Source organism: Cygnus olor, chromosome 1 (assembly GCF_009769625.2).
Source record: "Cygnus olor isolate bCygOlo1 chromosome 1, bCygOlo1.pri.v2, whole genome shotgun sequence".
Classification (NCBI taxonomy): Eukaryota; Metazoa; Chordata; class Aves; order Anseriformes; family Anatidae; genus Cygnus; species Cygnus olor.
In genome coordinates, this window is record NC_049169.1 from 140,593,878 (window position 1) to 140,609,509 (window position 15,632).

A 15,632-nucleotide genomic window follows, 5' to 3' on the forward strand; every position below is an offset into this window, starting at 1 on the left:
TTTCACCAATTCACAGCAGACTCCAGTACAGGAAATAATGTCCCATATGCAATACATAACGTTACTCTTGTTCAAGTTCTGTACCTAGGAGGGCTAAGAAACTCTAGATCATTTCTGCCATGAGATGCAGCACCTGTCACCCTTTGCTACCCTGTACCAATTGGGAGGGTTGCAACTGTGGGGCACCAGCATTTCCAAACAGCCTAGTTTTCACGTAAGGGATTAATGGTAAATCCATATCCCTTGTCAGAGATATTCTCTTTCTTTTTTTTTCCTTGCAAAGACAGTCTTGAAAGTACAAGCAATGTACCAACTCTGCTGGAGGGAGCCATGTGTTTGTTTCTACGGCAAAGAGCACCATGCGTGCACGCTCTTCTCCAGCCAGCCTTTGCATCCCCCATGATCTCAGTTCCTTCACTCTCTGCTGGGCCACGGATCAGCTGTCCTGAGCCAAGGCTTTCCCTCGGCTGTCACTGCCAGCCAGTGAGCTGAGTCACTCCGCTAAGCTGACCGCGTAGCTTCGCGAGTGGAGGACTCGCACAGCGTGAAAGGCGCCGTTATCAAACAACTCAGTCCAACACAGACAGAAGTATGTGGGTGACATGAAGCACGTGAGTATTTTTGCTAGCTGCCACTAGGCTATTTACGTCCTTTAGGGTATCACAAGTTTAACTGCTTTGCTTAATCACAGCTCGAGCAGATACTTGAGAACAAGAAATCTTTGGCTCGGTCCACCGAAAGTTTTAGGGCTGCTTGGACAGCTGTGTTCCCTACTTTAAATGATCTATTAAAAGTCTACATTGCCTCTTATTGTTGCCTTAATTCTTTACAGGCAGTGTCTCCCAGGCCTCATAACTCAAATGGTGTATCTCAATGTGGCTTTGTCTGAAGGAGAAGAGCCATGCTACAGATCCCGCTGGACTAATCACCGACCTTGTTGCTGCTTACAGTATCAGGGGAATGGAATGGATTGTCCCAGGTCAACCTTTTCCATTCAGTGTTCCTCACAGCTGAGTGCTAGATGCAGGCACACACCTGTGAGAGGTAGTTCAGCAGCACCTCTGCCTCCAAACCATCTCTCTGCCTGCAGATGTGTTGCTCTGCTGCTTCTCATGACCCATCTCTCAGTTCTGCACACGCATCTTGGGACTTGGTAGGTTGGGTTGATGGTTGGACTTGGTGATCTTAAAGGTCTTTTCCAACCTAGATGATTCTGTGATTCTATGATCAGCACTCTGGAGGACAATGGGGACAATTTTTTTGTCCCTCAAGACCTCTAATGCAACCGGTCAGATGCATTAGGGTAAACCAGATCATGCCTGGCATAGCCTGCATTTCAGTGTCCTAACAGTGACCAAGCATGGATGGAGAGGGTATGGCTACAGGGAAATGTAAAGTACACCCCACAGGAAGGTGGACCAAAGGTCAGATAGGCTTTGAAGCTCACCAAACCTCATGAATGGAGCTCTTCTACAGTGCAAAACTGATGTTTGTGTTGAGACGCCTTGTCTATCAGCAGCCCAGGGTGGTAAATCAAACAGTTTTATCACAGCCCGTACTGAACAGTTCAGGCCTCGATGAAACACATATATAAACCAGGTGCTGAGTGTAAGCTAGTAAGCTGGCTCTTATCAGGTGGGGTGAACAGGCTGGCCAGCACAGCAGCACGGTGGCCGGGCTGCGCGGGTCCCCTCGCTGCCAGTTCAGCTCCCACCTCTGCTCCTGGGTGAGGGCGGGCAGAGCTAGCAGGCTCTGTCTGCATCCTCCACGGTAGGGACACAACGAGGATAATAGACTGGGCCTGTGAATTAAGCGTGTCCCATAAGTACCGCCCAGGCACTGCAGGGAATGAGACAGCTTTTCCCTATTACACCGAGAGAGGAAATTCAGCGGTGGCACAAGGCTTTCCTCTAAGCACTCAAGACTCTTAGTCAGACCCACTTGGCCTGCACTACAGCACAGAGAAATAAAAGCAGCTAGGGGAATAGAAGTGCCCTAGGACCACTGTAAATCTTTACTTCATGGAAAATCTTATCTTGTACATGAATATGAGCTGTGAGTAAATTTAATGTGTGGATTAAGTACTGTGCGGTCTCCCTCATGGTGGGCTTTTCAGCCGAAAAAGAACAAAAGAATAATAATGAGTGTTGTGTTTGGGTATGATTACAAACATCTGTAATTTACAGCTGGACATTCCCCATTGCAAATGTATCCAGCAAGCAAGTGCTTCTGGGTTAGCGAAACAGCCTGCAAAAAATTAGCTTTTAACTTCAGTCCTGAGGTCAGAGTGCTGGGACCAGGGGAGTCAATAATAAAATCTATTTAGCTCAGTGGGATTAAGCAGGTTTAAGACCTGGCTTAACCACACTGCTCACTGTTAAATAATAGCAGAATGCACTGAGTATTTTAGGTACAGACATTTTTCTTAATTTAAAAGCTATTCAGGCAGTGGATTCGAGAGTCATGCCGTTGAAGATATGCTAGCACTATACCATTAAGGTATATGAGTTAAATTTTTGTACTTCTCTGTCCCAGAAATTGAGCAATCTTTATAGTTAGACCACTTTACTGAAAAGCATAATAAAACTAAAACCAAGCTGTGCTGTATAAACGTTGAAGGTTTTCCATGAGAGAATGAAAAGTGAATGGGGCCAGTGCATCTTTCCTGACAAAACAGTCAGTGCATGTGCAGAGCAACCTGTCTTCTGGAAGCAGAAAAGCTGTTTCAGTTGAGCTTCTGGGTCACTAATCTTTGTGTTTGCACATAAATCTGCTGGGGGTTACTGTGGCAGTCTGAAAACAAGACTGAGTGCAGCACACTGAAGAAATCAATGGCTACAGGTTTAAAAACTCCCCTTTTTTTTGCCTCTTTCAGCTTAGCTGTTAGCTTTTTAACAGAACCTGAAAGCAAAAACTGAAATGGGAACTACTGGAGAATAAATTTGAAAAAAGAATGGTGGGTGAAATTGCCGAGAGCTTGATTTAACCTGCCACCTCACCTCCCTTGGCGCTGGGACGTGCTGGTGTGTGGCCAGGCACTCGTCGCTGCTACTGGGACACAAGCACTGATCAGCAACATCACAGAAGCAATCCCTTTAGCCAAGGCTAGGCAGAACCTTTACAGTGCCAGTTTTGGGCCCCTGCTCGATGCAGAGAGGTTCCTCACCCCCAGTGGGGCTGGGACCATCTATCCACTGCTCTTCCTAGGGGTGACAGTGCAGGGTTGGGGGCTTGCTGACTGCTTCCAGGGGCAGTTCTGTGGGAATGCTCCTTGCTCAGCCCAGGGGAAGGATGCTGAGAAATACCTCCCCACACTGTCACAGCATTGTCCCACCACGTGTGAAAGCTGCTTGGCCTGGTGGCTGAGCTTGCACACCTCCAGAGAGACGGACACGATGCTGCCCTGACTCCTCTTTCTTTTTGCATTTGTCCCCATTACAGCAAATACTCGTGTGCTCTACAACCCAGCCAGTGATTTCACCCGCATCCCATATGTTTCAGTCTGGATTTTTTTTTTTCCTTAAGGGGGGCAAAAGAAATCCTAAACAAAATGGTGTTTGTAAACTTGGCAGAGGTGGGGGGGGGAAGGTTGATAATTTTGGCAGTCTTAGCCTCAGACCAGAGAGAAATGTTATTCATCCGTGCACAAGATATAATTCAGCCTAAGTGACAGGCTCTGCTCTGGAGAAATCCTGGCCTGAGCTGGCTTCGAGAGTCAATTACTGCTTATTCCCAGGGAGGCGGGGGGCGGGGGGCCAGGCGGAGCGCAGGGGGCTGCCAGCAAGGCAGGGGGAAATTTACTCTGTGTCAGCCTGCATGACACAGTACCTCATTTGTGGATAAATGTAAATCTGCTGGTTCTTTTTCACAGGCACTAAAACGTACAGTCTCTCCTTCCCCTTCCCTCCCCCCTGTTCCCAAAACTGGAAAAGAAATCAGGACCATCTTAGAAAGCTACCTTATATTTCAATCAATCCTCTTTCATAAAAGTCATTTAAGGTAAATACCTGTGCAGATTACGGCCCAACTATAACATTTACTATGGCCCGAATCCTGAATTCCTTGCTCAGGCCAGTTTCCCATTGAAGTTGATGGAAATTCGCTTGAAAAAGAGCTGAGTAAAACCTGAAAGCTGGCTAAGGATTTGGTCCCTTTCTTATCTGCCTGAAGCACTGCTGCAGCTCCAGAAGAAGTAAAAAAAATGAATTAAATTCCTCTAAAATACTGATCCCTCACAACTTAAGGGGTAAAAAAAGGCATCGTTTTTGTGCCTGAAATGTACAGAGTATCTCATCACAAGAGGAGCAATTCCCAGGGAAAGAATTTGGAAAAAGTCAAAAGAGAACATCTCAAAATAAATGAAGTACTTATTGCTGAAAAATGAGCTTAGATATATCTCAGCAAACTCTAAAGCTGAGAATTTACTGCATCATTCATGCCTTCTCCAGTAAGTTTCTTATCTCTCGTTTGGTATCACAACAAGGGATTCTGCATACTCTGTATGAAATACAACAAGACTGTGATTTTTGCAGTAATAAACTCTACACATGCATGACAAATCCAAGCATGCAAAATGTTTAACATCCCAGTTCGCAGATACTTTGGGGACAAAATCCGATTATGAGTTATATGCCACAATAAATAGGGCTCAACGTTTCATAAAGCAATTTATAGTTCATAAAAATGACAAAATGTACCTGTCAGACAGAACGCGGAGAGCAGATCTCTGTGCTGCCTGCTGGAAGAAAGGGCAGAGATGTTTATTTTATATTCTGACTTTAAAATTACGAGTACAATCAACACTTTAAAAAATGCGTTACACACATTTTTGTCACGTGTCCAAATTTTAAAGTACTAGCAAAGTAGCAGAGAGTCTACAGCAAAATGGACATTCCAGCCTGGTAAATGTAAGAACACTTTGTTAAGTACGCCATAAACCAGGAGATTGTCAAAGCACAGCGCAGTATTTGAGGTCTGAACTACTCTATTTAGACGGTTTTCTGCAGGTCTCTGAAAACTCTGCAGGGCTCAGCTCTCTTCCTTCCCCTCTCCCCGCTTCCGCACTCCCACTCCCTCTCCTTTACCATCAGTCTCCTCCCATTCTTCCACAGAAACAAACATCACATATTTGGTTCCTTGTGCGACGAAGCCTGTAGCTATAATTATAGATTTTGCAAAGCTTGCCAGAGCTGCCGCAGACTTTTCGTGAGCGCTGCCATGTTAATCTGCTGGCAACTCTGGGCTACGCAGCACAGGATTGACCTGTTGCTGGTTTGCTCCTCAGTTTTTGCCTAGCACAACTCTTTTGGATGGGGTGGGGAGGCATGGTGCTCGTTCTTGTGTTAGCCAGCAGTCCTGGGAATAGAAATTGTAGCCTCTCAAGTTTAATAGGACTCCCAAGCCTATCCCTGAGCTGGTTTGCCACTTTATTATTATTATTCTTTCCCCTCCTTGAATCACTTCAAGCAGGGTGATTCATGACTTCAGCACAGTAACTAGCTGCTAAGCAAAGATGAAATCCATAATGTTCTGAAAATCTACTTTAAAGCCCCAATTCTGCTTGCAGCTGCCCAGAGTGGCTCCTTCCCACTCATCCCTGTCCGGGCTGTGCCTCGCCTGGCACAGAAGGGACACAAAGCCACACAGCACAGATAGTCAAGGGGCAGAAAATTAAATGTAGGTTTTCTCTTTGCAGCCACCAGCAAGCATGTCTCACAACCGATCTCTCTGGCTCCTCAGGCTGCAGGGGGCTGCATCCCCACCCCTGAACGTGCATCCTGGCATCCTGATCAGCACCAGAGAGCATGAAAGCAGCCCTCCTGGCTAGGCTGCAAAGAAACGCTGGATAAAACCTCTCTTGCAGTTGCATTGACTGGAGCATTTCACAGACAGGGGTAAAAAGATCCCCTGAATGGATCTGTGCAGATCTGACAGGAGTGCAGAAGTGCTTTGGGAAGGGTTTCTGCATGATTTTGGAAGCAGGTAATTTCAGGAATAATTATGCCTCCTGGCTTACCCGGGGAGGAGTGGTTTGCTGTGTGTCCCATGCCAGGTTGTCCGGAGATAAGGGCTATACCACATCCCCTGCTGGCAGCACAGCTTGCAGGAGAGTTTTCCCTTAGCTTTCACTTTCTGTGGTGGGCAGAGAGCCCACAGGAAGAGCTGGAAAGGTCCCACCAGCTCAGTGGGAATGTGCCCATGGCATGAACCTGCTGGTTTTAGTGTTAGGAAAATAATATGGGGATCTTGGTCTTTTATTGTCTCCAATAACTCATTCTACTTGCATACTCTTTGGGTACAACACTGTCTGGGTCCACCAGGACACTAGGTACAGGACAGGTTTTAAGGGGAGCACCTGCCCTTCATTTTAGCAGGCTGGGACCTTGTTTGTTCTCACCTTTGAGGGGGGGCTTGCTATGACAATTTCATCCCACTTCTTGCACAAAAACACAGGAGAGACCCGAACCTTGGGTTTAAGAATGTCTTATGACTTAATTTCTTCTTAAATGACCCAGACCAATGTGAGCTCATCTCCTCCCATATCTAATTACTCTCACTAGCAGGAACCTTTGGCCATCGTGGGTCTCAAATTGCCCAGCTCCCAAAACTGACCTCTGCACTGTGTTATGCCTTTGCCTGCAAAGCTGTGGAGCCTCCTGGCACTATCAGAGTCCTTCCCCATGACCAAGTAACATAGACATCATGCAAGTCACCACTCCTTCTTCTCTCACATCTTTCCCTCACAGGCAGCCACTACGTGGCAGTGCTGTTTAAGCCACTTTTAATATTTCCTACTCTTGGCTTAGACCACCACAGATGGCTATGCAATGAAGCAGGTTAGAAAATTGATCCAGCTGGAAAGTAGCACTCTTCCTTATCTATCTATCTATCTATCTATCTATCTATCTATCTATCTATCTATCTATTTTCCCAGGTCGTTTGTAACCTGCATGCCTTTTCTGAGCTGCTTCCCCAGGGGGAGGGAGGCAGTGCAGGGTGCGGTGTGAGAATGGGGACAGGACTGAGGGGGCAGCAAGAAAAGGGCAAATCTGCCAGTGAGTTCATTTTCACCTGATGTCTCTTTTACTTCTTTCTGGGGAGATGCAGAACTCAACCTGAGCAAGGTTTGTGGTGGCTGCAGGAGCAAGAAAGAGACTTCTGTTCTGTAGCCACAGTCCTCAGGGACCTTGCAGAGACCTCAAGAAAGCACACATGGACTTTGATGGTCCTAAAAGCTCCTTGACATGGGGATGTGGAGTGCCTACCACTCTTGTATTTCCCTAAAATCCCTAATTTTGAGAGAGGGAGAAGAACTGTGTACTTCATCTTCCAGTCTAGGCGGAAGCAGCTCTCAGGAGGGAAAAGGAGAGGATATGTCTTGATTTGTTCGGAGTGCTAAACTGAGCCAGGCCATGTGGGGCTGTACTGCAGCCTCAAGTGCCAATCTTCAGATTCCAAGTTGGTACATCCAGCTGCTGACAGCCTTGAAAAGATGATCCTTTCTGGGCCAGCAAGTAGGTTCAGATGACAGCCAGGACAGCAGGGAGAAATGTACAAGTATTTTTCAGTGACATCATTCTACTTTTTCAATTAGCTTCTCATATTAAGTCCTTTAATAAGTGTCTTTCTTCACCAGGATGCAATGCAGGTTGCAACTCACTCCTTGCCTGGAGGTGTCACATTCTACAGATGAGACTACTGATTTCTTACTCACTGTTTGAAAATACAGCCATGTCTGACTGCGTATTTGTGTGACCCTTTGAGTTGGTAATGGCTCCATTTCTGAGTGATGGGGGAATGCGATTCAGTTGCAAGTTTACCCTTCCTCCCTGGAGAAGCAGATCTGTTACCTGCAATGAAAGGCAGTTAGCAACTATCTGGCAATTTTAATTCTAGCCTATATTGCTCCCCTCTCCTGGAGAAAGTGAGCTGTTGTAATTAAAGGTAGTTAGCAGTTCTGTAGCAAGTATAAATACTTGCGGCCACTAATTACAGTCTGCTCTCTTGTTCCCCTGCTAGAGGACTTGGCTGCTCAGCTTAGGGAGAAATATCTGCCCTTGGTTCTTGCTAACAGTTTTATTGTGACCCCATTTAAGCTCGTTCATGAATCCCCATGGAGGGTCATGACCCATAGAAAAACTCTTGTTATAGAAATGGCTTTCTCTGATTTATTATGTTTCTAATATGCTGGCATTATCTTTGTAACAATGTAAGCAAAAGGGTGGTACTTAGTATCATGTCCTGCCTGCACTGCTATTTTTGAATAGCTTCCTTTTGATTGTGATATTTAATTTGCATTTTATTTTACATCATTAACAACATTACTGAGGCCAGCTCACCATCCATCAAGAAAGAAAATGAGAATATGCTATGCATTCTTTATTATTCCTGGAAGTAAGTGACTATGCTGGCTACAGAAATTAGGGATAAGAAATAATTTTCAAAGTTCAATGCTGCTGACAGAATTTAAAGACCTCCAAGAATTACCACTAAAAAGTGCTCTTGATAAGTGATTCTCCTGATAAGTGATTGTGCTAGACTCTGATGTGTTCATCAGTAATGAGTATAATCCTAAAATTTCAGTTCCTGGAATCAGTGGGCTTACTCATGGAGGGAGGGTCTCCTCAGTATGAACAAGGATATTGGAGGCCAACCCACAACATAATAACTTTAACTCTGAGTAGGAAGCAGAGGAAGAAAAAAAAAATCACTTAGGTGGCTCAGGTACTTGGGCTTGAGAAAGTAGCCACAGTACATTTGATGGATTACTCCGTTTCACTACATCAAGAGTTGTAAATTAAAGGATACCGGCTGGTTAGATTTCTTCGTCCCACACCTGAATTGGTTATAGATACATTTAGGGCAGAGTTTCATTGATCTGCCTATAGTTCATTAATCATTCATGAAAGATCCTCGCTGTACCCTACGACTACTGAAACAAAGCAAGTTTTCAGGCAGCAGTAATCATGTTCAGGTTCTCAATCTCCAGAGATTGCATGTCCTCTCTCCATCTTTTATTGCAGTGAGCCAGAGATTGGGAACATAATCAGCAGATATTCAGGTTTCAGTGTGTGTGTTAAGTGAGCTACCAAAATTACTCAAAGTGTCACAAGTTGCAAGCTGTTGTTGAAGAGAAATCAAAGAGGAAGTTAAATACTTTCATAGTAATTGGGGCTGAGCAGCGAGCTAGTGCATTGTAATTGGGACTGAGCAGTAACAGAATGGGTTGAATACACAGCTTCAGCTGGAGATCCAGGAGTGTTAAGAGCGGTCTCCAGATATTTTATTTTATTTTATTTTATTTTATTTTATTTTATTTTGGTTTGGTTTGTTTTATTTTATTTTATTTTATTTTATTTTATTTTATTTCTAAAATTAGTTGGAGCAGAATTCATAAACTGCTGGGTTTACAGTCATTTTTGGAAAAGAAGCAAATGACAACTAATGAAGAATGTTCTGCTGGGCTTGGACGAGTGTCTTGGACACACTGCAGGCTGATCATGGATGCATTTTCTTTTACATTGCCCAGGGCATGATTTGGCAAATAAAAGCCAATAAACTGACCAATGGCAAACTCAGACATTTTGTCTTCCATTTTTTCTTGTCCTGTGGAGTAATCACTGTCATAACGAGAGGGCTCAGTTATTGGCAGTTGTGCGGAGTTATATCAGTACAGTAGAGACTTCACTGAGGTGGTGCAGGTGTACATAAGGTGAGAATTTGAACTATTTCTTCAGTCACAGTGTAGCAATACTAACTGCCCATGCATGATAATAAATTGCATTGCTTCCAGAACATCTGGGTTGTCTTCCTTGGGTCACAGACTTTACCCTGGAAAGACTCTGCAGCAAGCCATTTGTGCTCTCACTGAGTATCTCCCTTACTAACAGCCATCCACATTGCTCCAATGGATGTTGCTGTGTATCAGACTGCAGCCAGTGAACTGCAGATTAACTTTTCCAAGCTAGTGTTAAGGAAAGATGTAATTCCTGTATTCTGCCTTTTGGCAACCAGGCCAGAACAAACACTTTTATATGTCTTCTTTCATGTGTCACTCTTCATATGTCTTCCACATTGATTCTATTTTAATTTCTTAATGTTTTGTTTGTTTTTAACTTAAATGCATTTTATTCCTAAGTTAGTGAAGCCATTGAGAAGTTTTGTGAATGGCACAACCCGATTGCTTGCCATAATTTGAACCATGGGACTCTCCAGAGCTTTTTTCTACTTCAGATCTGGGAGCTGTTGTGGACCTAGGGCAAAATCCTCGATAATTGTTTTAGTGTGAATCCACTTTGATCCAACCACTCACAGGGTTCTTCACTCTCGTGTTAAGATTTGAGTTTAGCCCAGCTTTGTTTATAAGCACCTTCTTGCACTGGATGCTATACCTTTGTCTGTGAGATGGGGCTGTTCAGCCTGGAGAAGGGAAGGCTCCAGGGAGATCTTACAGCAGCCTTCCAGTACTGAAAGGGGGCCTACAGGAAAGCTGGGGAGGGACTCTTTGTCAGGGAATGCAGTGACAGGACAAGGGGTAATGGCTTTAAACTGAAAGACAGTGGTTTAGATTAGATATTAAGGAGGAAATTCCTTATTATGAGGATAGCGAAGCACTGGCACAGGTTGCCCAGTGAAACTACGGATGCCCCATCCTTGGAGGTGTTCAAGGCCAGACTGGATGGGGCTTTGGACAACCTGGTCCAGTGGGAGGTGTCCCTGCCCATGGCAGGGGGTTGGAACAGGGTGATCTTTAAGGACCTTTCCAACCCAAGTCATTCTATGGTTCTACGAATTCTCTGTGCAGACTGCTTTCACTCCAAGGCACACTTTCCAAACATGTTAGGCATCCTTCTCTCTTCTTTTGAAACTCTCATCAGATTTCAACATTCTCTTTGAGGAGTGCAGAGCTGCACCCTGCCGCAATGACGTTCCCACCAGGACTCCACACAGAGGCAACAAAACCCCTTCACAGCCATAGACTTGCCATGCTTAACGCCTCTGCATCCTCGTGGCCAGAGGAGCTGCCTGAGGAGTCCAGTTCAGGCAGTTTATCCTAAGTAATTTTTAATGTGCCTCATCTCAATGAAATACTGTGGACTCCACAGTGTTCCTATGGGTTTTGTTTTGAAGATCACTTTTCAGTGTGGATTTCTGAGGGATTTAAAAGCACTTGTTAACTGTAGCGTGAGTGTTTCTCTGTAAATTTGCAATGTAAGTCTGTGAATGTGAGTTTCACTGTCTGGTTGAAAATTATTTAGGATTTACAGGCTGTAAGACTTAGAAGGGTCTCCCTTCTTTCCCCTTTTGGAGTTGGTCATCATCAGAGCCACATCTTTTAAGAAACCTTAAAACCCTTTCTGGATTTCATGATTTCTCCAGGCCTTTCAACACCTCAGTATTCATTTTTCACCCTGGGGTTTTATTATTATATTTTTTGGCGTACATTGTTCTTTCTCCTCTGCTTTGCCCATTAATCCTTATTAATCTTCAGGGGCAGCACAATCTAGTGACTTGAACATGGCACCTGGGATTGAAAGACCCAAGTGCTAATCCAGGCTTTGCAGCTGACTTGCCATGTGGTTTCAAACGAGCATCTCAGCCTCTGTCTCCCTGTCAATTCTACAGAGATAATAATTCTTGCTTAACTGTACCTAAATACCTCTCAGGAGCATTGCATTAAGTAGTTAATACTTGTTAAGTGATTTGGATCTCCAAATTACTGTAAAAGCAGCATGGGTATTAACAATTCAGAGAATTTTATAAATCTGTGAATGTTGAGTCTTCTGCTCTGCATCTGTTCAGATTTCTCCTAAATGCTGCCTCTTAAAAGCGCACAGGGTTTCAAGACAGAGGAGTTAACTTTAATCTTTTTCAGTGGAGACAAGGAGAAGGTCATTTGTGCTTTACATCGGTACTTGGAAAGTCCTTGGTACTTTACATTAATAAAATGGTTAATTTTCAAAAATTCTGGAGGAAGGTCTCAGTCATTGCAAACAAAGCAGTAGTCACCTTGGAAAACTTCCATTGTCTCCAAAGTAGTCTTCTTATCTAGGAACAGGCCCTGTTGCTGAAGTACTGTTAACACTCGGGATACCTCAGGAAAAATGTCAGTGTTATGCCACAGGCTTTACAGGATTTACTGGGGAGTCTGAGAAGTCAGTATTTAATGAGATTCTTTTTTTTTTTTTCTTTTTTTTTCCAAAAGCCCATGTATGTGAAAATGGGGGGAATACCAGCCTAAGTTCCATATATAGCAGTAACTCTGCCCGGTGAGGTGCTATGTCAATTGCCTATGAAGCGTTTGTTACTACCCAATTGGCAGTGCTTGGATTGTGCTAGGAAAAAAAAAAGAAAGAAAAAAAAAAAGAAAACAGGGAATAGCATCCTAAGATGATTGAAATCAGTAGCTAAACTCCTATGGCCTTCAGAGGAGCAAGATTTCATCCTAGGTGCAGGAGAAATTGTAGCAAAGGTTCTCCAGTCCCTTTTATTTAAATACTAGTTTTGATGGATGGGATGATGGCTCGTTTTCCTTATTTTTTTCATCACGTCTAATGTTGCTGCTGCCCCTCTTATAATGACATTTTATTTCATTTTCTTTTCTCCATTCAGTTCTTTATATTCCCTTAACCCCTTTCTCCTTTCATGATCCTTTTATTTTCTGACATGTTCTCAGCTGCCTCTGCTTCTGCTGTCACCCATTCCCATGCTTCACATCTCCTTCCCACAGCTCCTCATGCTGATGAGACATCCTGCTGTATTGGGTTTATATGGCAAGGTTTTGGTAATGGGGAGCTGCAGAGGTGGCCTCTGTGAGCAGAGCCCATGTCAGATCAGAGCCAGCTGAGGCTGGCTCCAAAAGGGACCCTGGCCAGAGCCGAGCCAGGGAGTGACACTGGTTGGACCTCTGTGAGAGCAGATTTAGGAAAGGAAAAAAAGAGTGAGAAATGTGAGAGAAGCAGCCCTGCAGCTCCCAAGGTCAGTGCAGCAGGAGGGCAGGAGGTGCTCCAGGCACACAGCAGCAGTTCCCCTGCGGCCTGTGGAGATGCTCCTGGTGGAGCAGGCTGTCCCCCTGCAGCCCATGGGTCCCACATGGAGCAGATCTCCACGCTGCAGCCCAGGGAGGAGCCCCCGGTGGAGGAGGTGGATGTGGCCTGGAGGAGGCTGTGGCCCATGGAGAGCCCCCGCAGGAGCAGGCCCCGGGCCGGAGCTGCAGCCCGTGGAGAGGAGCCCACGCAGGAGCAGGGGGCCTGGGGGGAGCTGCCGCCCGTGGGAGCCCTGCTGGAGCAGTTTGCTCCTGGGGGATGGACCCCGTGGTACGGAGCCATGTGGGAGCAGTTCTTGAAGAGCTGCTGCCTGTGGGCAGCCCCTGCAGGATCAGTTTGGGAAGGACGGCATCCCATGGGAGGGACCCCACGTGGAGCAGGGGCAGAGAGGGACCGTGAAGGAGCAGCGGAGGTGAAGTGTTTGGGACTGACTGCAGCCCCCGTTCCCCTGTGCTGCTTGGGGGGAGGAGGTAGAAGAGGGTGAATGGGGGGAAGGTGTTTTTAATTTGCATTTAGTTATATTATATTAATCTTCCTATGCTGAGTCTGTTTTGCCCATGATAGTAATTGCTGAGTGATCTCCCTGTCCTTATCTCAACCCTTGAGTCTTTTCCATCGTATTTTCTTCCCCTTTTTCCTTTCAGGAGGTGGAGTGAGAGAGTGGTTGTGGCGGAATTCAGCTGCCCAGCTGGGTGAAACCACCCCACCTGCTAGCAGCACCCCATCCAGAGCTGAACGCCCAAGGGGAGTGAAGATGGCATGGCTGTGGCCGGAGCTGTTCCTCATTGCTCTCCTTTCTGCTTCCCTTGTGCTGGTGCTGATGATTCCCCAAAGCTGGGCTGGTACTAAAAGTTCACAAGCTGAGTGGGACAGACAGGTACAGCAACAGAGAAACCATGGGGTGGGTTAAGTAAGTACATGCCCTGTGAGATCCTGAATGTGTCAGGGGTATGTTCTCCTGTTACAGCCTGTAATAGCGGTGGTATTACAAACAACCTTAATTTGTGCTCTAAATTATCCATGGCTGTTGGTTATTTAACTGTCCTCCTGCAGGCACGCTGCAGTGAATTTTCCTGAAGGCAAACAGAGGTTTATGGCCACTCTTGTGAGGGGAGCGGGCTCGGAGGTGGTGGCTGACTCCAGCAAGGGCTCTTTCTGAGGCGGCAGGAACTGCAAGATGGTAAAACTAATTAACTGAGTTTTTGCAAATGCTTATGCAAGGACAAGGGAAAACAAGCCTGGAGACATAGGGGATAATCCCTCCTTATGCCCCAAATCAGCAGGCACTGCTGAATTAATTGCATCAGGACATGTTCCTATTGCCATTGTGGCAGATGTTCACAGACGAACTCTAGATCACCACGTGAAAAAGCAAACCAGAGATTTCAAGAAGACAGGGTAAAGGAAGATACAAGAGGCAGTGAGGAAGTGTTGCCTTGGAAAGGGTGATACCAGCAGAAAATGGCAGACCTAGAGGATTTACTAGAGCTATAACTTAGTCACAGCATCACCATGAAGAGACAAGGAAGATGCCCTTGTATTTTAAATTTATTTTCTAGTCTATTTTTAGAGGTGTGCATGGAGATCAGAGTGTTGTGTTTGAATTCCCCCAGATTTTGCATACTCCCAAGAGTCAAGCTGATCTCTAACCTTTTTCACTGTCATTTATGGTGGTGGTGTTCAAATTTAGAGCTTGATCTTGCCTGCCAGTGCATGACAGACATTGAATCTGATATTGTAAGATAGGCAGTGATGTGAGCCAAGTTTGGCAGGACAAGACTGAGCTCTTATTTTGTTTCATCTGACAGTTTCAGTGAGGCAATCTTGGTCTTCTTGTCATGCCTAGTGGAAGTGCAAATTTAGATGTCACAGAGATTTTAAAATCAGAGCTGGCAAACCACAAAAAACTTGGCTCAGCTGGCTTAAATCTTGCTCTGGATTTTAGTTATGTTGGATACCAAAAGGATTGCCTCTCTAATACAGAGGAAATAATGGACTTATTCGAGTTAAGTAAGGCTGTTACAAAGGCTATTCCTCTGGTCTGAAAATGCACTCACATTGTAGTGACAGAGGGCTGAGCAAGCCATTTGGATTAAGTACAAAAGCACCTGAGGTTCCAGCCATTCCTCAACCCAAAACTTAATTTTTCCATTTTTGCTTATCTCTGCTTTGTGTAGTTTCAGTTGCAGTCAGACTCGCATGTGGGCAGACTTTATGAAGTAAGTTTCCCTGACTCAGTGGAGTGAGAATCTTCTCATCAGAAAGATTTTTCTTCAAGTTTATCAGTCTACTTTTTAAAGTCAAGTTCGTTTGCAGCAAAGGTACAGGTTCCATGCTTTTTTTTTTTCTTTCTCTCTCTTTATTTTTTTTCTTCCCAGGGCTGAGTGTTCTGATCTCTTTTTTTTTTTTTTGCTCATTTTCACTTCTGATCAAACATCAAGTGTTGCACCGATGAAGAGGTGAATAAAAGGGAGCACAACACTAAAATGACTTAATGTGGTTAAAATATTTGGACACGGCATATGTGCATGCAATTAGCACTGACTAAAAATAGTTCTAATGATGAACAGGGCTATGCAATGGCAT

General features: G+C 44.9%; 1 protein-coding gene and 1 long non-coding RNA gene across 4 annotated transcripts in view; one reads left to right on the plus strand and one right to left on the minus strand.

Moving 5' to 3' along the window:
* AFF3 (AF4/FMR2 family member 3) overlaps positions 1–15,632 on the minus strand; it is a 329,942-nt gene that overhangs the window by 73,293 nt on the left and 241,017 nt on the right. For 2 of the 3 annotated variants that reach the window (XR_005817547.1, XM_040548075.1), the window contains exon 9: positions 4,698–4,738. Coding sequence is in view for 2 of the 3 variants with exons in the window: in XM_040548075.1 (XP_040404009.1) it covers positions 4,698–4,738 (41 nt within the window). In the remaining variant the exon portion in view is untranslated. The remainder of the gene's footprint in view (positions 1–4,697; positions 4,739–15,632) is intronic. The other variant, XM_040548810.1, reaches the window with a different exon arrangement.
* Positions 13,695–15,361, plus strand: LOC121065616. The gene is made up of 3 exons (XR_005817213.1): positions 13,695–13,923; positions 14,100–14,226; positions 15,224–15,361. It is a non-coding gene; the product is annotated as an uncharacterized LOC121065616 (long non-coding RNA).